The sequence below is a fragment of the Capra hircus genome, chromosome 5 (genome assembly GCF_001704415.2).
Source record: "Capra hircus breed San Clemente chromosome 5, ASM170441v1, whole genome shotgun sequence".
NCBI lineage: Eukaryota > Metazoa > Chordata > Mammalia > Artiodactyla > Bovidae > Capra > Capra hircus.
The window spans coordinates 58,783,161-58,808,141 of NC_030812.1; the positions used below are offsets into that span (position 1 = coordinate 58,783,161).

Sequence of the window (24,981 nt, forward strand, 5' to 3'; positions counted from 1 at the left end):
TGACCCTGGGGAGTAGGATTTTTGAGAGGTCTACTTTGGCCAAATATCTTCAGTGTGTTACTTAAATAATATTGATGTTTCAAACCAATTTGTCTGTCCTTGAAGAGCTCCTCAGGACGAAGGTTGGTATGGACTCAAAGTGAGTCATTTCAAGGGTATTCTGTTCTTGAATGGATTATTTGTCCTCTTCCTCTGTGAGAAGCTTAGCAGTTTTGGCAATGGGTGAATATAGGAAGATTGGCCCCATTTCCCACACCTGGCATCAATAAGTTCAGGGCATGTAGGAGTAGAGAATATTTTTAGATTCTTATTGGTGCAATGTAAAATCTGTCTGTACCTTGGAAATTCTGATGCCTCCTAGGGGCATTTGTGGGCCACTGCAGGTGTTAACAAGTCAACTTAGAAGTGAAAGTCACTCAGTCCTGTCTAACTCTTTGTGACTCCATGAGCTATAGTCCATGGAATTCTCCAGGCCAGAATTCTGGAGTGGGTGGCCCTTCCCTTCTCCAGGAGATCTTCCCAACCCAGGGATTGAACCCAGGTCCCTCACATTGCAGGCAGATTCTTTACTAGCTGAGCTACAAGGGAAGCCCAAGAATACGGGAGTGGGTAGCCTATCCCTTCTCTAGGGGATCTTCCCGACCCAGGAATCAAACCTGGGGTCTCCTGCATTGCAGGTGGATTCTTTACTGCCTTAACTTAGAAACTCCCCTGAATAAATTTGCAAATGGAGATAACAGGAAAGTATGTAAATAAATTCTAATTAAAGATTTGCTCTTTGTGAATGGCCTCCCTTTTGTTATCTGTTCTTCCTGGTGGCTCAGATGGTAAAGCGTCTGTCTACGATGTGGGAGACCCGGGTTCGATCCCTGGGTTGGGAAGATCCCTTGCAGAAGGAAATGGCAATCCACTCCAGTACTATTGCCTGGAAAATCCCATGGACAGAGGAGCCTGGTAGGCTACAGTCCATGGGGTTGCAAAGAGTCAGACACGACTGAGCGACTTCACGTTCACGTTCTCCCTAATAGATATGATTTGGTAAGGATAGATAGTAATACTGTGTAGTGTGATGGCTTTTACAGTTAGTTTTAATTTATAAAGAATGGTAAGTAAAAAAAAAAAAAAGAATGGTAAGTCAAACACTGTACATAACCTAATGATTCAGGTCAAAGTTAAGATTCAGGTTGTTGGCTTATTTCCATGTTTTTTTATGTACAAAACTTTGTATCCCCCAAAGCTTTGATTTGTATATCTAAATGGCAGTTTTTCTGTGCCATTGTGCATGCTATTTATCAGAAGACATCAGTAGCTGAGGTACTATTCGGAAGCATGAATCCACATACACAGAATTTCCAAATGCTACTAGATTTATGTATTCCCAATTGTGGACATTAATTTTAAGATTTCTTAAAGATGTATTTCAGTAGACCTTTGTTTTGTAGTATGACAGATAGAACTGAGAACTAATTAAAATCAAGTTTTGTGGTTTATCTTTCAACATACCACATGGCCCTTGCTGAGAAATTAGATGATTGGTCAAAACAAAGCAAAACATACAAAATCAAACCTTCCAAACCTAGTATCTGCAGAAAAGAAGGCAGAAACTTCTCCAGGACAGAGAAAAGCTTTTTGGACCTTCCAAATCAATTTCAAAATACTTTTGAGTTAAAAAATGTTAAGAAAGTCACCTATTTTAAAAGGCAAGTGAAAGATTTTAAAATATCCCCATTGTTTTAAAAATGTACTATTAGCTCAACTGTGTTTTTTGTAAGTGAGCACTTTAGTTTAAATTTTGGGTTCTTCAGTAAATTTTAGGTACAGTTTTCTTCTTAGCTTTCAGAGTGATGATTTCCTAGAATAAAGAAAATCTCTCTTTGTGAGTCCAGGAATAGGGACTACTTTTATTTATAACCATGGGCAGGACCAATGCAGGATCTTTTGGAAAACCACATTATTAGAATACTTTTCTTTGCATTTTTCTCTAACAAATAATATTCTTTCTATGGGATAAAATTGTGATAAACTTTGAAATGCACCTGCCCCCCATAAAGAGAGACTAAGTGTTCTGGCTAACATACTTTTCTAGATTATATCTGCTTTTTTTTCCTGTGGTCATGTACAGATGTGAGAGTTGGACTGTGAAGAAGACTGAGCGCCGAAGAATTGATGCTTTTGAACTGTGGTGTTGGAGAAGACTCTTTAGAGTCCCTTGGACTGCAAGGAGATCCAACCAGTCCATTCTGAAGGAGATCAACCCTGGGATTTCTTTGGAAGGGATGATGCTAAAGCTGAAACTCCAGTACTTTAGCCACCTCATGCGAAGAGTTGACTCATTGGAAAAGACTCTGATGCTGGGAGGGATTGGGGGCAGGAGAAGAAGGGGACGACAGAGGATGAGATGGCTGGATGGCATCACGGACTTGATGGATGTGAGTCTGAGTGAACTCCGGGAGATGGTGATGGACAGGGAGGCCTGGTGTGCTGCGATTCATGGGGTCGCAGAGTCGGACACGACTGAGTGACTGAACTGAACTGAACTGAACAGTTGCTTTACAATGTTGTATTCATTTCAGGTGTACACCAAAGTGATTCAATTATATATAAATATATATATTCTTTTTCAAATTATTTTCCATTATAGGTTATAACAAGATATTAGATATAGTTCCCTGTGCTATACAGGAGGTTCTTGTTGTTTATCTGTTTTATATATAGAATTTGTATCTGTTAGCCCAAAACTCCTAATCTATCCTCCCCTACTTTTCCTTTGGTAACCATAACTCATATGTCTGTGAGTCTGTTTCTGTTTTGTGAATAAGTTCATTTGTATCTTTTTTTATATTCCACATATAAGCAATATTATATTATATTTGTCTTTTTCTGACTTATTTCACTTAGTATGATAATCTCTAGGTCCATCCATGTTGCTGCAAATGGCATCATTTTATTCTTTTTTATGACTAATATTCCACTGCATATATATATATACACATATACACACCACATCTTCTTTATCCATTCATCTGTTGATGGACATTTAGGTTGCTTCCATCTCTTGACTGTTATAAATACTGCAGCTATGAACACTGGGGTGCATGTATCTTTTTGAATTAGAGTTTTCATCTTTTTTGGATACATGCCCAGAAGTAGGATTACTGGTTCATATGGTAAGTATATTTTTAGTTTTTTAATGAACCTCCATACTGTTTTTTATAGTAGCTGCACCAATTTACATTCCCACCAGTAGTGTAGGAGGGTTCCCTTTTCTCCACATCCTCTCCAGCATTTATTGTAGACATTTTAATGATGGCCATTCTAACTGCTGTGAGATAATACCTCATTGCAGTTTGATTTGCATTCTCTAATAATTACTGATGCTAAGCATCTTTTCATGTGCTGTTAGCCATCTGTATATTTTCTTTGGAGAAATGTCTACTTGGGTCTTCTGTCCATATCTGCATTTTATTATCACTGAACTATTTCACAACTCCATAAGCTGTAGAAAATTAACGACAATGCAAATAAGTTATTCTCCACAGAAATGCAAGTCAGTTGTGTCTGACAGTGCAGTTGAACAATTCTTATCATATTGACCTGTTTTGCACCTTTTTGTAAATATATTTATTTGCCAATGTATGTGTGGTTTTTTAAATTTTTCTTTGAAGCAGTAGTAAGGTCTTACTGTCCCCTTATTAATTTTACTGAGTTAAGTAAAATTGTTGACACATATTTATTTTATATCTGTGTGAATCATGACTTTACTCTTTAAAAGAATATCCTTTAATATTGCCATTGCTTATCCTCCACATGTTACCTAAAGTTCTTCCATGTAGACTACTTAAGAACATACTTCTAAAAGTGGAATTTCAACATGCTATATGTAGTTAAATGGGTTTTGAATGTCTCATATCTTTACAAGATTAATTCTACTAGCTTTGTTTTTTTCCATTTCATCAGTCATTTCAACTCTCCTGTGGAGGCTGTAATAAATATTTCAGCCATAAAAGTGCAAATAGCATTAAACTAAACACTGTGATGCCTAGGAGGCTTATGAAGATTACATTTAGATAAAATCAAACTATTACCAATTTAGGTGATTTTTTTTCTACCCTTACTTCATTATATAGAACTATCTCTTGTTGCTTTTTTGTTTTCAATGAGTTTTACGTATTATTTCTGACTATGGGCTTTTAAAAATGATATCTGTCCAACAGACTTACTTATTTGGATAAATCCTACAAGTGAATACTTAGGTTACATGCATAATCTGGTTTCAGATTTGCATGTATACAATGGAAATAAAGCAAGGCACTCTGATTTTAAGACATTTATTTTGGTGTATCTATGGAATTACCTCAAAATGTCAAGTTAGCTCCTTTTCTACAGTTATACAATTTCTTCAAGGTGCAGAGCAGGACTGAAGATTGACAAATACCATTAGATTCTTGCTGGAGTTCTTGTTTATAGGCAGACTTTGACTTTACTAAAAGACTATATGTGAAACTATCTTAGTGTACAGATTCGACTTTTGAAATCTGTTTCAAGCCAGATTGCTACCTGGTTACTGTGTTGAGTTACTGGAACAGTTGCTACATAGCCTTGTGATCCACTTCATCTCTGTTCTTCATTTGATCTCAAGTTAAGTCTTGTTTTCATAAGTTCACTTTGCACTTATCTTTTTATATTTAAGCTTTTCCAGGCTCGCAAGGCAAGTCAGTGGCAAAACAGGGAACAAAACTCCCAAGAGAATCCAAAAATATTAGAGGCTTCCATCTTAGAACAGTGATGTCATCAGGAAGATTTTTTTTTCCTTCCCACAAACACCTAAAATAACTTCTTAGGATAAACTTTCTTGAGGGGTAAAAAGGATAATTTCAAATTTTTATCTACTTAATTTGAATAATTTTAGAAAGAAAGAGCAAAAGTGGGGTTAACAATATATAACTTCTATGCTGTTAAAACTATTAACTCAACAACTATCAGACAAGATCCTGAGAAATTAAGTGAAGGGAAGTACTAGGAGAACTCATTTTGTAAGCAACTTATCTGTCAAGCAGCATTTGACACCCGAATGAAGGAAGGTCTTGTGGGGTTTTGTTCAGTGTCTTTTAGGATTTAGATGGGTTTTTATAATTAGTAGAAGACCAGGTAAATTCTATTAGAAATGCTGTGGGGGATTATTAAGTACTTTTCACTTGCTCAATGTGTTCACATAGCTTCTAGTTATTTTAAAGAAAATTCCTTGTCACAGACTATTTTGCATTCTCTTACAATTTTAATTCATTCTACTTCACATTTCTCACTGTTTTTCCTCTTTTCTTGACAGTTCTGTTTAACTGTCACTCAGTATTCTATACAGTGCAGAGGGTGTTACAAAAGTTGACTTGTTTAAGATAAATGAGCCCCTGATTGTCGTACAAGAAGCCAATTGCTAGGGCATGTTTTCTTCCATAGTCTTTTTTTGTTAAATTAATTCATTCAGATGCTTCTTTTCACGTTGGAAAATTGCTTGTTTCTAGGTGAACCATGTAAAACATAGTCTTCATTACTGAATATGTTCATGTGAATGATCAAGGTGGAAATACTGATATATTAAAACTTATGCTTATTTGATAACTCTATCAGAATGTCATTACCAAATCTGTGGTCATTTGTACACATCCAGAAACAACAACTGCAGCTACTGAAAGAACTGGTTTTCTTCAATACCCATCCATCCAAAGCTATTGCTTTTTAAAACAGTCCCAGCTAATGACTGGGACTTGAAAAGAAATATATTCATTTTATAAAGTTCCTTTATAACCAGCCATAGGTTGGTTTGCTTTTAGCTTTTGATTTTTTCTTACTGCGATTATATTCACATAACATAAAATGTATCATTTTAACTATTTTAAAGTATACAATCCAGTAGTTTCTAGTATATGCAAAAAAAAATTATGCAATCATTGCCATTATCTCATTCCAAGGCATTCCCATTACTCCAAAAAGAAAATCTGTGTCCATTAAGCAGTTACTGCCCATTCCTCCCTAAGCTCCAACTCCTAGCAACCACCAACCTACTTTGTCTTTACGGATTTGTCTTTCCTGGACATTTCATCTAAAAGGATTAATACAGGGCCTTTTGTGTCTGGCTTCTCTCACTCAGCATAATGTTTTCAAGGTTCATTCTTGTTGTAGCATGTATCAGTACTGCATTCCTTTTTATGGTTGGATAATACTCTGTTGTATGGATATACCACATTTTGCTTGTTCATTCATCAGGTGATAAACACTGGGTTGTTTCCACCTTTTGGCAAGAATAATGCAACTATGAATATTCAGGTACAAGGTTTTGTGTAGGCATTTGTTCTCCATTCACTTGGGCAGATACTAAAGAGTAGAATTGCTGGGTCATAAAATAATTCTATGCTAAACTATTTGAGGACCTGCCAGACAGCAGCAGCACCATTTTACATTCTTACCAGCAGTGTGTGAGGGTTCCAATTTCTCTTCATCCTCATCAAAACTTCTTATTATGTCTTTTGATTACAGTCATTCTATTAGATGTGAAGAAGTATTTCATCGTAGTTTTGATTTGCATTTTCCTAATGACTAAGAATTTCAAACATCTTTTCATGGACTTATTAGGCATTTTCATATCTTCTTTGGAAAAACATCTGTTTAAACCTTTGCCTATTTTTAAATTGGGTTCTTTTCTTAGCATTATGTGGATAAATGTGACATAAAGAGAATAAACTTTGGAATTAGATACATGGGGTTTCCAATCCCTGCTCTCAGTAACTTTGGATAAATTCCTTAATAACAAGCCGCAGTGTCCTACCTATAAATAGTACTGGCTCCACGTATTTGAGAATTAAAAGAGAAAATGTGTGTAGATGTGTGACACAATCAATCAAGAGCAGTCATTATTATTGATAATTTTTAACATTATCTGAAATGAATCCCTTATTTTTAAAATGCTATTGATTAATTCATTCATATATTAACTGGTGATATTTTGAACCCACTATGTATTTGATATTTTGATTATTCCATCATCTGCCATTAAAGAATCAGAGAGTTTAGCAGATAAGAAAAGCTGAATATGTAAGCAAATGATGCAGTGAAGTAAATATTTTAATTGTGAGAGGTACAGGGAACTCTTGGAGTTCTGAGGAATGATTGGGGCTTTGTGTCTAGGCCACTAATAACCTATTTGTTTGAAAAAATAGGTTGTAATTCTTTGCTTCACATGTTAGTGAAGTTAAGTGCCAAAACAGAACCCCACAGAGTGAAATTCCCTTTTTATTACCTATGAGAACTGGCAAATGAGAATTAGAAGCTAAATATACTACAATTATGATCTTTAGCCCTTATTCAGAATAATGGAAATACTAGGATCCCATGTTTTCTTTAATCTTAATGCCTACTCAGGCCTTATCTGGGAAACAATGAAACCAATGCCCTTCAGGAATTCTGAGAGCTGACTGAGCCAGCTAAATTACATGCCTGGTACTTATGCCCTTAGAGATGCAAAAATAGAAGGCCAAGGACACTTGGTCAGTGTTTACTTTTACAAATTTAATAATTATATATATAAAATATTTACTAGTGGAAAAATAATGATTTTTCCATTTCCACATATATTGTAGTTTTTGAAACTACAATATATTGTAGTTTTTGAAGCCATAATTTTCTCTGCTTTTTCTATCTAGAGAGCTAGAGCAAAGAGTTTAAAAGATACCAAAATTTCATCTTATTAAAAATTAACTAATACTATACTGTTTCTATACCTCCACACATGTACTGTTTTATTCTATTAAATATTTACATAGCTAAGATATAATATGACTGTAGTTCCAGTTATAGTATTAAGGTTTTGAATGCCAAGACTAAGACACTTTGCTTTTCTCATTATTTGAAATGACTCTGAAGTTTCTCCACCTTGTGGAATAATTATTATATATTTATCATATATTAGATATATTCTATGAATATATATATACACATGCATACACACATGTGTGTATGCATGTATATTTTACCTTTGTGTGTTTGGTCACTAAAATTCACCTCATAAGAGGGAACAGGATTTAAATTACAACTTATCTTCTACTGAATGTAATTGTTTTAAGACAAATTGAAGTACATTTCCAGCTCTTACAAAATTGGCAAGACACAAGTGAAATACCACAGAGATACGAGACCTCGGGCTGTGAACCAGAAGTCAGATATCTGTAACTTCAGCTTCTTTCCATGTAGCTTTGCCCTCCACTCACTCGGTTATATTAAAAATTGAACAGGGAGACTAGGCTTTCCAGATACACAGATCTAATCTAGGCTTCCAACTGTCTATGAGATGGACCTTCTAAATGCTACAGCACTGAAAAGGAATTAGTCTTAAGAAAATTTGCAAAGTGATATGTCAAACTCATTTTTGTACCTTTACAATACTCAAAGTATGACCTAAATATACATGTGATTCACTTTCTTCAAAGCATATTCATGAACAGTTGAATGTACAAAATATAGTATTTGGAGAATCAACCTTATTTTCCTACTGGCTTTTATTTTCAGAGATGTCAGTTCTCACACTAACATCTTAGCTTTCCAGTATTTTTATCCTTTAACCTCTGTGTTAAGCAGTCCAAAGCCCATAAACAAATACTTAAATGTTCTGGGGAACCTTTGAAAGGAACTTCACAGGGAATTGCTTTCCTGAGTGCAAAAATTTTGTAACACCTCTAGTTCTTAAGTCTTCTGGTTTCCTAATCATCAAATAAAAAGATTAATCTTAGGCAACGTTTGCCATTAAAAGAGAGTATGTCTTACTGTTTAGAGGGAAAATAAGGCTAGATTCGTCTCCAGTCTTATGGTCAAAACACCAACAATTTCCAACCATGAACATATTTCCCTGACTTGTCCTGCTACTAGGAAACACAAGGTAGTAATGAAGTATAAAGAACATTCTGTACACCTTCTGTTATTATATCTGTAGTTACTCATTGCCAAGGGACTACTGGCAAAGCTATACCATACTAACATAGGAACACTGAAATAAAAACACTAAGATTTTGAAATGAGTTGAGAATAGTCTCACACTAACTGTATCAAGTTGGCAGTTTCTATTTTGTTAATATTAGGAACAACATTGTGTCCCCATTGGTGATAGGATTACCCATTCCTCCATGTGACACAGCAAATGCGTGAGGTTGCTGCTGCCTTTCAATAGCTGTAAAAATGGTCTAGGGTTGGAGATGGAGGTAAAGAATGATAGGTCCAGAAATCCCTCTTTCTAGTAAAACCAAGGATACTCATCAAAGATGATTCACACACTCCAAAAGACAGGTACTTCTAAATTATTTTCTTTGTAGATTTTCCAGATTTGTTTTTACTCTTTCTTCCCTTTGGACCATTTCACTAATGAATAGAAGAGAAGGGAGAACCAATGATAATTTAAGATTCAACATTAAAATGCAGATGACTTGGATAGATTACCTATTCCTATGAAAAGTCTCTTTAGCAGAAATTACTATCACTGTGACTATAAGCAGGTAAATTAATCTCTCTGTACCTCAGTTTCCCTTATCTGTGAAACAGTATTGAAAATGCTCATCTTCCAGGACTGTAGTAAGGATCAAGGGGGAAAAAAGCATGGGAACAGGCTTTATAAAATGTAAAAATGAAGAGCTTTTGGTGGTGGAAATAGTCTTTGCTCTCTTGTGTCATTCTGTTTATTTATTTATTTATTTATTTTTTGGCCGTGCCACACTGACCTGCATCTTCTGCAGTAAAAGCACGGAGTCCTAACCACTAGACCCCCAGAGAATTCCCTTTGCTCGATTTAGACTCCATGATCCATGATGATTATTAATTACTTGAGTCTGCCTCCACCTCTCTTGCCCTCATGTCTTCTATGCCCTTTTTTACTCTGTTCTTGACATATTATCAACCCTGTATTGATTAAATTTTTACAGTACAACAACAACAAAAAGGGATGGACGATGAATTTAACCTGAGCTCTACTCTTCATTAACTTTTGGGAAGTCAGTTAGTGTTCCCAAGCCTCAGTTTCTCACCTAAGAAAGAAAGGGATGATGACACTTCACCCACTTGTTGTGAAGATTAAGTTCAATAGCACCTGTACACGACAGCACAAAACCTGGCACACGGTAAGTGGGAACTATTATTAGCAGTATTTATAATCCATGATGATTATTTTTTTCTCTGCTGAGAACTCAGACCTGACACTAATTTACAAATGTTCATTTCCAAATATACGTGTATGTTTGCTATAAAAATATTTTAAATTTTTGATTTAATATTCTCATTTAATAACCTTATTGTTTTTAAACCCTATGTTCTTTTCCTTAATATCTTGAAAAGCCAAGAGCTTTCAAATTAATACATATTCACAGTACAGCAAAGGATTTTTAAAAAGAATATAAAACTATGGCCTTAAATCTGTCCTGAATTTATAAAACATAACATATAAGAAGTACAAATATAAATATGTGAATAAAAGTATTCAGATTCAGAGAACAATGTTTGTGATGACATTATATGAATGATTCTGCTACCTGACTGACACAGCTAGTAGCTAAGTAATATCTTCCTCAAACCTCACTCTACGGTTCCACAAGTTTTGATGTTTACCTTCAGATTTAGAACACATTAGTCAAAACTCTTATGAAAAAAGGGTCTCTGGTTACAAAAGAAAAATCCACCTTAACCTTAGTGTAACTCAAGGCATTTAAACAATTCTCCACGGCATTCTAAGACCTCTGTGTTATCCAATGAATGGTATTTTAGTAAAACAATGAAACATTCCATGTTCCTTCTTATTACCATCCATCATCCCACAGCTGTAAAATCGCCAACTGCTGGGAAAAAGGGAACTAAATCAGTCCTCCCCAGCTGCATAGAGAAAAAGCTTAAGATCTCTCTGCCACATCATTTCTGGGATCCCAGCAGGCTGGAATCAAAGTACCGTTTTCCATGACATAACACCCCTAGCTAGCCTTATAAACATGTCAAAAAGCACCTACTCTATGATTTATTCTTGTTGTTATTGAGAAAGAAGTTTCTGTGAGAGAAGTGGTAGAAAAGACAATACAAGATAACAATAGTGATGTAAATAGTTGCTACCGAATGTCACGGACTGGCTACCCTGTTTTTAAGCCTCACAGTAACTGTGTAAGGTAGACACTGATCTCATTTCCTTAGGGAAAATTTTCTTGCTGCAGTGGCAGCAGACTCGCTGTTTTTCATAGAACATGATTTCTATAATATGATCTATTGATAAAACCCCCAATTATTGATAATTGGGAGGACAAACATTAATGTCAGGACTAGGGCTTCTCACGAAGCCTCTAATATGGGCTGTTTCTTGTGCCAGATCCACAAAGGAACCCCCAACACCATAGAGTGCTTCCTTTAAAGCTTCCACAATATTACAGTGGAGTGATGGGCAGGTTTTGGGGGGCTCTGACTTTCTTACACATGTTAATTCTTAGAGAAAAACTGTAAATATAAGGTGGAGAAGGTAATGGCAACCCACTCCAGTACTCTTGCCTGGAAAATCCCATGGATGGAGGAGCCTGGTAGGCTGCAGTCCATGGGGTCGCTAAGAGTAGGATACAACTGAGCGACTTCTCTTTCACTTTTCACTTTCATGCATTGCAGAAGGAAATGGCAACCCATTCCAGTATTCTTGCCTGGAGAATCTCAGAGATGGGGGAGCCTGGTGGGCTGCCGTCTATGGGGTTGCACAGAGTCAGACATGACTGAAGCAACTTAGCAGCAGCAGCAGTAAATATAAGGATGGGGAAGAATTTAGTTTAGAGCCACAAAGCCACCAATGTTTTTGCCCCATCTCACTATATGTTCTTTTTTGAGAAACACTGCTGAGTGTTAGCACTGTGGTTGAAAGAAATGATTCACTTACCACCATCCACCCTCCTATACCCTCCTTGTGAATCTCACAAGCTCAGAGGCTGAAGACAAGAAGGTTTTCTCTGTTCTCTCTCATCAGGGAACTCACTGAGTGACCTGGTGGCTGTCATGAGAGAGGCAGCCCAGTTGCCTGTGTCCCCTGCCACGGAGATGTGGCTGACTTTGTCAGGTAGATGGAGAATTCCTTGGTTGGCCACTCCACCTACTTAGGTGGGTGTTAGACCTGTGAAATGAAACTTGCCAGTTTGGTCAGGGATGTGCCACCCATTGTGTGAGAAGCCCTCTTTCTTGAGGCTGGAGGCAAGTTGAATCTGAGCACTAATGACACAGTTGGCCATACCTTTCATTTCTTGCAACCATTGTTTTTTGCAAATCTGGGCTGGTCTCAGGGATTAAGGCAATCAGGACTCCACTGAGAATACTAGGATGGATCAAGATCTTCAAGTGCAATTCCACCCTTTTGGCTCCATCAGCATCTTTGTAGAACCATAGTGAAGGCTCCCACATGCTCACATGTAAGCATAGGACTTACATAGGCATAGGACTGGCAGAGATAAACACGAATGCCCTCTTTAATGAAGTGCTGCACAACCCAGACATCCTTGTTACCATCACCACTGGCAAAGCCCTTGATCATCTGGCTGAAGATTATATAGAATGGTTGTATTTTAAGACTTCTGCCATCAGCACACCAGGTCAGAAAGGGGCACTGGGGTGGCTCTGCCTTGCTGTTGGTACCGATAACATCTTACTTCAAATCTGGATATTGAGGCCTGCAGTGGCACTGGGGCAGCAGTGGCTGAGGCTGAAGCACTGGGAATTGATGATGTCATACCAGCTAGTGTATAAAGATGCTTGCTTTTATTGAGGGGCCACAGCTAGGCCTGGCTGTCCTTGCCCTCAGAAGCACAGAGGGATCCCTCTGGAGAGATAGTCACAGTGGTCAGGTAGTCTGGGGGGCTGATATGATTGGTCTTCAGTTTGCAGTTTACCAGGCTTCATATCTTGACCAGCTTGTCCCAGGCACAGGAGACAGTGATGGGATTGCTGCTATTGAGTGAGAAGCTTATGCAAGACACCCCTCTCAGTGGCTCTCAGTGGCTCTCACTCTAGACAGTGTGTTTGCAAATACCCAGAATATATAATAAAAACTTCCGGGATTTTCTCTTCAGCCTTAGAAAGTGTCGCTAGAATTGGCATAGGATTGGCAGAGATAATCTGCCAACTTGAAAGTTTATATTCAGAAGATTTACTTTAAAAAAAAAAGAAAGAAGCTATTGCTTTTAAATGCATACCCATGAATGCTTTATAAGGCTCTTGAGAACTCTGGTAATTTAGTTTGGTTGATCAGAGTCATTCAGGTTGTCTCATAGGTCATGAGACAAATCAAATGTGGCCTATTCTGTGCCACTCATGTTTTGGGGGCCTCTAAGCTTGTATCCGTCCTCAGGACTCTACCCTAAAATTATCCTGTAAGACTCAGGTTACAAGAGACAGTTGAAGAAACAAGAGGCCAGTGTTGTAGTCTGTTTGGGCTGCTAGAAGAAAGTACTATAGACCGGGTGGATTATAAAGGACAGAGATTTATTTCTCAGAGTTTCGAAGGCTGAACGTCTGAGATCTGGGTGTCAGCCTGGTCAGGTACTGGTGAAAGCCTTCTTCCACGTTGCAGACTGCTCGCTGTGTCCTCACAGGACGGAAGGAGAGCTAGCAAGCTGTCTGGCTGCTTCTTCTCAGGGCACTAGTCCCATTCATGAGGGCTCCACTCTCATGACCTAATCGCTTCCCAAAGGCTCCATCTCCATGTACCATCACACTGGAACGAGGGGCTCAACAGAAAAATTTGGGGGTGGGGACACAAACATTCAATACATTGCAGCCTGCAGACTCTCCTTTCACTAATGCACCTAAATATAATGGCAGAAAGTTACTAACATCTTACCTCATACAGACTTGTTTTCAGTCTGGTTGACATGTCTCTAGAATATCTAGGTTACTTTCTATTTGACTAATATCTGAATCCAATTAACTTAGGTATAAAAAATTATTTCATCATTTATTTGAAACAATATTGATTCAAAAACCCATTAATGAATAGAAACTAGTACATGTTGGTTGAATGAATATTGCACCTTCTTCCACTTGGGAGCCCCAGCTTCACTTCGAAGTAATAGCATTATTTCTACTCTTGTTACTTCCTGGCTGCTGTCCTAATCATTTCAGTTACCCCAATGCTACTCTGCACCCTGCCAACTCAGCCCAGCTAACAAGATTATCAGGCTGGCTAACTGGTTCACGGTCCCTGGTGGCCCTATCCTATATCAGGGCATGTCAACACTTTAGGTAACAAAGTAAGGATATTCTGAAGCCTTTTAAGTTTATTTATTTTTGATTTGGTTTGATTAGAAGTATCAGAAGAAAATATAAAATTAAAGAATCAGAATGCTCTCCTATTTCCCTATTTTCCATTCATGCCTCCACATGAATCCCAACATGGTACTTGCTGTCTGAGACACTCTGTGTCTTTTTCGGAAGATGAGGTGAGGACAAATGATGACAGTAATTTACATCCTCTCCCTATTCCTATGTTGCTATCTTCAACCAAATACCTGCTGAACACCTTCTGGCTCAGGTAAGACACTAGATCCTGAGGATACAAAGATCACACAGTGCCTGTCCTCCTGGGAGATGCAAACAAGTAAAAGTTCACAGGAAAGTGCAATGAGAAGTGTGAGCCTAGAGGAAAGAGCATTTAAGTCTGCCTTAGGGTGAGAGGCCACTCTTAAGAGAGGAAAATCATTATTCATTCTACTGGCTGGCAAGCAGAAGATACCAGGAACTAAACTAAGGTTCTTGGAGAAGGCAGTGGCACCCCACTCCAGTACTCTTGCCTGGAAAATCCCATGGGTGGAGGAGCCTGGTGGGCTATAGTCCATGGGGTCACTGAGAGTCGGATACAACTGAGTGACTTCCCTTTCACTTTTTACTCTCACGCATTGGAGAAGGAAATGGCAACCCACTCCAGTGTTCTTGCCTGGAGAATTCCAGGGACAGGGGACCCTGGTGGTCTTCCGTCTCCGGGGTCGCACAGAGTCGGACATGACCGAAGCGACTTAGCAGCAAACTAAGGTTCTTATTTTTTACACTCTAAAATCCATTTAACAATAGTACCCGTTTACTGTCAAAGCTGGTTTCTATGTGATAATGCCACACATATGATTATGCTAACCTCTCCTACTGCTCACCTTACACTTTATATCTGAAGGTCATGGTACTAAAATCTGGCATGAATGTTTTCCAAGGCATCTGGTTATCATGCTTGACTATAATTCAAAAATGGAAGATTAAAAAAAAAAAAAAGTTAAAAGGCATATCCTGGGATGACCATGGAGTTGGAGGAGTGAATCATCAGAGGAAGAAAGAAGAAGCACTATGCATAGACTCACTGTAAGAGAATTTAGACTATCTAAGGATTTTTTTCATAAGTGAGGACTTGTTTTACATACCACGTGGAATGCTCCAGGGGCCTTGACAGGTCTGAAGCCATCAATAGGTATGCACTGGTCAGCATGGCCGTTACAGAAGCAGCTGCCCTTAACAATGAAATCATAAATTGCATAGTGTGTAAAATGTTGAGGCTTTGCATTCAGGTGGTTTCTCTGACAGGGACAAGACTGTCGTTTTAGCAGCTGTACACGGAGGTTGGTGATCTTCAGCTGCTCCTGCACCTTGGCACTGTAAGGGTTCTCCATATCATTCGGTGGTGACAAAGCTCTGAAAATAACCTGTAAAGAAAAAGAAAACACGGTGCATATACAGGACTGTGTGCAAACCCTGAACTCTTTTGCCCCGTGTAGTCCTGCTTTGCTTTATACCTTTCATCATCTACAAATGATAAGATAAGAGGGTTTCAGACCTTGATCCCATCTGGGGAAGAGCTGCCCTATTATTTCAAGGAACAGATGTGCTGCCTGTTTGGATGTAGAAGTATAAACTGAGTAACAGCAGAAACCTGACTGTTGGGATAAAGGCAGCCATACAAAGATCTTGGGAGAAGAGCCTTCCAGGCAAAAGGAACAGCCAGTTTAAAGACCTTTAAGTAGAATCAAGCGTGGCTTATTCAAGGAAGAACAACAAGATCAGTGTGACCAGAGTCCAGGGGACAAGGGGACAGTGTTTGGAGAGGAGGACAGAGCCCTTATATGACAGATTATGAATAGAGCGCCCTTTAAAGGCCATGGTAGAATCATTCTAACTGTAGTGGGAAGCCACTGGAAGGTAATAGGCAGAGAAGTGATGTTATCTGATTTGCATTTTTAAAAAAGGGAACTATTATAAACAGTGCTGTGATGAACATTGGGGTACACGTGTCTCTTTCAATTCTGGTTTCCTTGGTGTGTATGCCCAGCAGACGTCCATCAGCAGATGAATGGATAAGAAAGCTGTGGTACATATACACAATGGAGTATTACTCAGCCATTAAAAAGAATACATTTGAATCAGTTCTACTGAGGTGGATGAAACTGGAGCCTATTATACAGAGTGAAGTAGGCCAGAAAGAAAAACACTGATACAGTATACTAACACATATATATGGAATTTAGAAAGATGGTAATGATAACCCTGTATGTGAGACAGCAAAAGAGACACAGATGTATAGAATGGACTTTTGGACTCTGTGGGAGAGGGAGAGGGTGGGATGATTTGGGAGAATGGCACTGAAACATGTATACTATCATGTAAGAAACGAATCGCCAGTCTATGTTTGATACAGGATACAGGATGCTTGGGGCTGGTGCACGGGGATGATCCAGAGAGATGATATGGGGTGGGAGGTGGGAGGGGGGTTCAGGATTGGGAACTCATGTACACCCGTGGCTGATTCATGTCAATGTATGGCAAAACCAATACAGTATTGTAAAGCAAAATAAAGTAAAAATAAAAAAAATTTTTTTTAAAGTAGGTGGGGCTTGGGAATCCTTCTCATTGCCTGTTCTTATAAATAAAGTTTTATTGGGAAATAAAATAAAATAATTAAAAAGGGAACTTCCTCTTACTTTTGTGAGGAGGGTGGATTACAAAGAGTAAAGAACAGAAGCAAGAAGACCGGTTTGGGAGAGACTGCAAAATAATAAAGATCCAGGCACTTGTATTTCTAAATGAGGTATGACCCTTTCAAAGGCTCATCAGTTATTAACTGAGGCCACTTCCACTAGAAATATTTTTGGTCCTCCTTTTCCGGATCTGCCTGGCAAGCCTGTGGCATATATTTGGAATATGTTTGTGTGTTAGTCACTCAGTCATGTCCAACTCTGCCACCCCATGGACTATAGCCCACCAGGCTCCTCTGTGCATGGAATTCTCCAGGCAAGAATATTGGAGTGAGCTGCCATTTCCTTTTCCAGGGAATCTTCCCAACCCAGGGATTGAACTCAGGTCTCCTGCATTGCAGGCAGATGCTTTACCATCTGAGCTACAAGGGAAGTCAGAAAGTGAAGTCACTCAGTTATGTCTGACTCTCTATGATTTCATGGATTGTAGCCTTCCAGGCTCCTCTGTCCATGGGATTTTCCAAGCAAGAATACTGGAGTGGGTTGCCATTTCTTTCTCCAAGGGATCTTCCCAACCCAGGAATCAAACCCAGGTCTCCCCTCATTGCAGGCAGACTCTTTACCGGCTAAGCCATCAGGGAAGCCACAATATTTTTACTGGCAGTAAATATACAACCCTTTGAGAATGGATCTGATTTCTGAAATTAGTCAAAAGTCATTTAAATCCAGAGATGGCAATGGCAACCCACTCCAGAACTCTTGCCTGGAAAATCCCATGGACGGGGGAGCCTGATAGGCTGCAGTCCATGGGATCACTAGCAGTCAGACACGACTGAGGGACTTCACTTTCATTTTCACTTTCATGCATTGGATTAGGAAACGGCAACGCACTCCAGTGTTCTTGCCTGGAGAATCCCAGGGACGGAGGACCCTGGTAGGCTGCCGTCTATGGGGTCTCACAGAGTTGGACACGACTGAAGTGACTTAGCAGCAGCAGCAGCATTTAAATCCAATGCAGTAAGTAATAAACCTGATTGAGTTAGTTAACAACACTTTTGGTGAAAAGCAAGGTATAATTAAGTAATGACTTTTTTATTGTTTATGTTATAGATAGATTCTATAGGCAATTTAAGGTGTTAGGAGGGAGGGAGGAAAACCAGAGGGAGGAAGGCTCAGAAGGGCATGTGAAGGAGTCTATACCTTATATGGGGGTAATAACATGGGCCTTGGGGTGAAGTGGTGTAAAATTCTCTAGTGGACTGTTACTTTGGAGTAGAGACTGGTGGAGAAGGAAATCACTGCCTGTTGAAACTAGTGAATATAAATATAATGTGACACGAAGCATTATTAGAAGGAAGGCAATACTCATGCCTGAGTTGCTTCAACACTCATGATGAGTTACACCTCATCATGCAATTAAACAAAACAGACAAAACCTCAATCAATCTCATGATTTGTATAGTAAGAAACACGAAGCTCCTCTGAAAAATTCTTAAGCATCTCTTGGCTTAAAAAAAAAATGTCAAAACCTTATTTACAAAAAACCAGAAATATTTTGATAACCACATACAGCCATCCCTTGGTATTCAGGAGGACTGGTTCCAGCACTGCCCCTGCCCCAATACCAAATTTTGCAAATGCTCAAATCCCTTAGTTGGTCCTCCAAACCCACAGATATGAAGCCTGTGGATACAGAGAGCTGACTGTAGTATGAAATAAATTATTAAAAAGTAAGCTTTGGATAAACTCCCATTTAGAGAGAATGTATGTAGAAGTGACTTTCCAGGGAAAAATTTTTTCTTTAAGGAATACTTTGGATAGAAAAATTTCATTTTACAAATCAATTTTGCATGGAGAGTAGGAAAAGACAAGACTCTACTGTGTAGGATCAGATTTCCAGGTCTACTGGTACAGAACTGTCCTCAGTGAAATATAACTTAAGGCAAGGTGTTAATTCAATGGACACTAGGCCTCCTCTAGCTGCTTCTCTATCCAGCAGCCAGAGTGATTCTTCATTAACAGAAATTGGACCATGTTCCTTGCTTAAATCCACACCCACCCAAAGACCTCCCATTTCTCTCAGAATAAAATACAAAGTCCTTATAATGGCCCTGCTTTATTTTTTATCTTAGTGCTATTACTACCTGCACATTATAGTTGTAGTTGTTTAATGTTTTACTAGTAGTCTTTTCAATATAGAATATAAACTTCTATTTTTTTTTTTTTTGGCTGTGCCACAAGACATACAGAATTTTAGTTCCCTGACCAGGGATCAAACCCATGCCCCCTGCAGTGGCAGCGTGGAGTCTTAACCACTGGACTGCCAGGGAATTCCAGTTCCCCAGAAATGTGAACTTCTTGAGGGGAGTCACTGATGTATCTCAGGACAGTGCCTGGCACAGAACAGGCCTGTTATTCAATACATTTTTGGTAAATGAATTGATTAATTATAACATTGTTCTCAGCATTCAAATAACAGGTGAGAATTTCAAATAACTTCCTTCTATAGGGTTGTAAACAAATTCATATACTGAATTCATGTCACAGCACCAGAAGGGAAGAGGTAAGTTATATTAAAGCAATAGTTATAAATAATGAATTATTAACCAGTATGTAGCTAATTTTGAACTTGCAAAATTTAAGAAAGCTGTGTCTTAAACAATAGTCTGCCCCCTACATTCACATGTAAGGTGGCAGAAAGCAACACATTATCAACTAAAATTTTCCAACAAATAATATGTCACCTATTTGAAAGTCAATATAAAACTAATGTCTTTTGAGACTTCCCTAGGGGTCCAGTGGGTAAGACGTGCTCCCAGTGCATGGGGCCTGGGTTCCCTTCCTGATCAGGGAATAGGATCCCACATATCGCAGCTGAAGTTCTTGCATGCCACAACATGTGCCGCAACTAAGACCAGGCTCAGCCAAGTAAATAAATATTTTTTTAAAAGAATGAATGTCTTTTTCTTTGAACAACAGACTAAACAGAACATGATTTTATATTTCCAATCATTAAAAAAAAATTTAAAAAACAGTGACTTCATTGTGAGATTTACATAGGGTTTATTTTCCATATGACTCTCAAACACTGGCATTATGTTAGACAATTGTGAAGAACTCTTGCTCTAAATAAGATCAGTGATGTGGCTACCTCCCAATTTATTAACCAGTGGTGCAAGGACATGGAAAAGGGTAACCAATGCTAAGTAATTGTGTTCCATTGAAAAGTCTTTGCATACTACACTGTCACCCACCCATCCTTTTCCTGAACATTGGTGGCAACTGTTTGCTCTCTCTGCTCCTGGCACATTTTCACCCTTGACATTTACCCTAGTTCCCTCTCTCTCCCTCCCCGTGAGAATTGTTCAGCACATGCAAGACTACAGGAAGATCTGTCAAGGTCTGTAGGAACTCAGAGGCTCTTTTGCTTCCTGAACCCAGACTGTGGAAGCTGAATGGTGGCTCTGTGCTTGGTGTGCATGACACCACAGTTGGCACGCTGATATCAGCAGGGAACGGGCATTGTGACCCCTGAGGCTGCGTGCTGGAAAGGAGACAGCAGAGTGCCACAGACACAAAAGTGAACGGGAATTTAAACCATGAAATCTTTTTTTCTAGAAAGGAGACGCCTTAATCTGATACCCTGGGAAATGGATCTACCCTGCACCAGGAAACAAAGAGTGTGCCAATCCAGATGCTTCACACTTCTGGCAGGTCGCCTTCTGGGTCCCACCCAGTTTTTCTTCAAACACCCACAGAAGAAGCCTGTATGGCACTACTAAAATGAAGGAAGAAAAAGTGTAAAAGCTCTCCATATAATATCAGCCTCTCGTGTCTTTGTTCCCATCAGGAACTGGATGTACACAGGGGCCATTGCTGTTCCTCTGTCTGTGATTGCTTCTGAAGATGCACTCCTAAAAAGACATCATTAAAAAGCCAGAGGGGGATGAGGATCCAGCCCATTTTGATGTTTCCATCTTGTTAGTGCTATTGGCCAGGACTTCATGATCTTAGGCTTCCCAGGTGACTCAGATGGTAAAGAGTCTGTCTGCAATGCAGGAGACCCTGGTTCAATCCCTGGGTTGGGAAGATCCCCTTGAGAAGGGAATGGCTACCCACTCCAGTATTTTTGCCTGGAGCATTCCATGGACAAAGGAGCCTGGCCAGTTACAGTCCATGGGGTTACAAAGAGTTGACACAACAGAGCGACCACTCATGATCTCATCTTTTTAACTAAGAAATTTGATTCTGTTTTAGTGTACTATGCTCACTACAGGAAAATCTGTCACTCAAAGTGTAGAAACATTAAAAACCTACAATTTGATCCACGTGGAAGACAACCAGGGAAGCCAGCTTGATAATATTTTTCCATCTGAACTTCTATATGTATACATACAGAGTATAATGTAAAAACTTTGGTTCAACTTTGCAAAACTTTGTGAATATTCTTTTAAATCATTAAAAATAACTCTACATCAGTTGTTCTCAAAGTGTGCCCTCCTCGACCAGTATCATCAGTAACAACCTGGGAACTTGTTCAAAATGCAAATTCTTGGGCCCTACACCAGATTGACAAATCAAAAACTCTGGAGATGGAGCCCAGCAATCTGTGTTTCAACAAGCCTTCCAGGCAGTTTTGAAGCACAATAACATTTGAGAATCACTGCCACATAATTTAAAAACCTGCTTAGCATTCCATTGTGTGAATATGACATAATTTATTCAGCCAGGCTGCTATCATTAGGCATCTAAATTGTTTCCAGCTTTTCAGCATAACTAATTACAAAGTACAATGTTATAGCTAGAATATGGGAGTTTATAATAATATCTTGACACATTTCCAAATGCGAAAATCAAGAGTTATAGTTTCAAAACCTATCTGAGCTTCTTGAATGAATTATGTACCCTTTCTTACCTAATCTTTGGAATCTTCACATTTCTCAGTCTTGCCTCACTTTCTAAGCCTGGAATGCCTCAAGCTTTGCCTAAGGGTCTGGATTCTTGGCTTAGGCTCTGCCCTACTAAAACAAAGAGATCTTTAAAAACTTCTGAGCAGGTTAGACTCACCTACGTGTTCTTTCTTTTCTAGAATACTTACAAAAAATAATACTGAGAATTAGTTTAAAAATGGCATTCTATATATTTACATAGCATTCTATTTATACTCAGAAATTTCAGCAGAGTACCAACACAGTGTGGAGAAAACAAGTAGTAGAGTAATATTAGGTATATAATAGTCAAGGAATTCTTTCCATTTTAAACTTATAATTCACATACTGTTTTATACCTAAAATTGTACTGCCTGTGTAGAATCATAATACTTCAAGAAACTCAGTTATCACATTAAAAAAAAAAAAAACTTTTTAGCTGCTAGTTTGAGGAATATTTCCGGTCCAAGCTGATTACCCGTTCCATGGACTCCTCTGGCACTTGCTCTTTCCATGATGGCATTTTTACACTAGTACATTGTTATTGCTTATTTGCTTGTCTGTATCTCACATTAGACTCTGCTCAGTGGGCAAGGATCTTGTTTGTCTGGTTAACAGCTGTGTCCCCCAGCATGTCCCATAGTCTTTGGCAAATTGTAGCATTTCATAATAATGAATAAATGAATGACTGATTTCTCCAAATAGCATTTTTTTAAAAGGAGAAGCCAAGTAGGGAATAGGGTTTAGAAAAATAAAGAAAGCAAGATGGTCTTACCACAAGTTCTGCACTCCTGATGAGGAGTATGCGAACACACATATTTGTATAAATACCTATGTAAAAATATAGGTAGTACATTTCAAGTGATTTCATAGATTCTTTCCCTTCAGTAGCACACAAGATCTTTCATGTTCTTCAGAAAACAAATCAGGCAGGCATGAGCAAGGACCCAAACACATACAAATACTAGATACTTCCCATGGTTTCTGGTCTAGTTTTTTTTATTTACCAAAAATAGAAGCTTCAGGATCATAACTGCAATTGTTATTTAATGGTTTTTGAAAACCTAGATAGCTTCATGTTCTCAAAAGAGCTTTTGGTTTCAATGATTTTCTCTATTTTTCTATTTCGTTTTTGTTAAAAAAAATTTTTTTAAATCTATTTTTGGCTGTGCTGGGGCTTCATTGCTGCTCGGGCTTATCTCTAGTTGTGGCGAGCGGGGGCTGCCCTTTAGTGGCTGTGGCTTCCCTTGCTGTGAAGCATGGGCTCTAGGATGAGCAGGTTTCAGGAGCTGCAGCACATGCGCTTAGTAGTTGTGGCTCCCAGGCTCTAGAACACAGGCTCAACAGTTGTGGCGCTTGGGCTTAGTTGCTTCAAGGCATGTGGGATCTTTCCAGATCAGGGATCCAACCCATACCTTCTGCATTGGCAGGTGGATACTTTACCACTGAACCACCAGGGAATCCCCTTATTTTTGCTTTTATCTTTATTACTTTCTTCTGCTTCCTTTGGGTTTCATCTTCTTTTACTAGTTTCTTGATAGAACTGTAGATCATTGTTTTGAGACCTTTTCCCCTAAGTGCTTCTTTAGTTGTAGCTCATAAATTTTTCTATGCTGTATTTTCATTTATAATTCAGCAGAAATGCTTTATAATTTTCCCGTCTATGTCTTCTTTGACCCATGGGTTATTCAAAAATGTGTAATTTCCAAATATTTAGGGATTTCCAAGATACCTTCCTATTATTGATTTCTAAGTAATTCCTTTGTGATCAGAGAATAAACTTTGTATGATTTGAAATTTTTATATTTCTTGGCACCTGTCTTATGACCCAGTATATGATTTATCTTGATAAATGCCCTTGAAAAGATTTATATTCTACTGTTGTTGGTGAAGTGTTACATAAATGTTAATTACATCAAGTTGGTTGATAATATAATTCAAATCATCTATATTCTTTTCCCTACTTGTTATATCATGATTTTCTCTACTTATTATATCAATTTCAGTGAGAAAGTTGTTGAAAATCTCCAACTATAATGATCAGTTTATCGATTCCTTCTTGCAATTTTTGCTACATTCATTTTGAAGCCTTTTTATTAGATGCATAAACATTTAGGGTTGTTTTCTTGATGAACTGGCTCCTTAATCAGTATGAAATGTCCCTGCTTATCACTGGCAATATTCTTTGATCTGAAATTTACTTTGTCTGATAACATTATAGCCACTATCAGAAGCTTTTGATTAGTCTCAGCACTTATCTTTTTCCACTCTTCTCCCTTTAAATTATTTATATCTTAATATTTAAAAAATGGATTTCTTATAAGCACCATGATTGTGTCTTTTAAAAATTTTTATTCAATCTCATAATCTCTGCCTTTAATTGGAGCGTTTAAGCCTTTTAAATGTAATATGATACACTTGTGTTTAATCTACCATCTTGGTTTTTGCTTTATATTCTGTCCCCCTTCTTTTTCTATTTTCCATTAGATTGAACATTTTAGGGTCCTTTATATTTCCATTTTTATTCGTTATAACTCTTTTTTAAAAAATAGTAATTGCCTTAGGGTTTATAGTATACATCTTTAACTTAGCACAGTCTGTCTTTAAGTAATATTTACTACCTCACAAACAGTATAAGAAACATACTGGTGTACTCCCTTTCCTCCCCTGAACCTGTGTCACTGTGGTCATGTATCTGATTTCTATATATATTATAATCTCCACCACATATAGTTAATACTTTTCCTCTAAAAAGTCAATTATCTTTTAAAGAGATTTTAAAAATAAGAAAAAAGTATTTTACATGTAGCCACCTATTTTCCCTTTTGGATGACCTTCATTCCTTTACATAGATCTAGATATCCTTCTGCCTGAAGGATTTCTTTTTAAAATTTCCTGTAATGCAGGTCTGCTGGTTGCCTTTTCATGCCTGAAAAAGTCTCTTTCTTCTTCATTTTTGAAAGATATTTTTGCTGGGTATAGAAGTCTAGCTTAACTTTTTTTTTTTTTTTTTTCCTGTCAATACTTTCAGGATTCTGCTTAACTATCTTTTGGCTTATATTGTTTCT

General features: G+C 38.1%; 1 protein-coding gene across 5 annotated transcripts in view; it reads right to left on the reverse strand.

Moving 5' to 3' along the window:
• Nucleotides 1-24,981, reverse strand: part of NTN4 (netrin 4) — a 130,345-nt gene that overhangs the window by 67,288 nt on the left and 38,076 nt on the right. For all 5 annotated transcript variants that reach the window (XM_013963984.2, XM_013963986.2, XM_013963983.2 and 2 more), the window contains exon 3: nucleotides 15,441-15,719. In XM_013963984.2, the coding sequence (XP_013819438.2) occupies nucleotides 15,441-15,719 (279 nt within the window). The remainder of the gene's footprint in view (nucleotides 1-15,440; nucleotides 15,720-24,981) is intronic.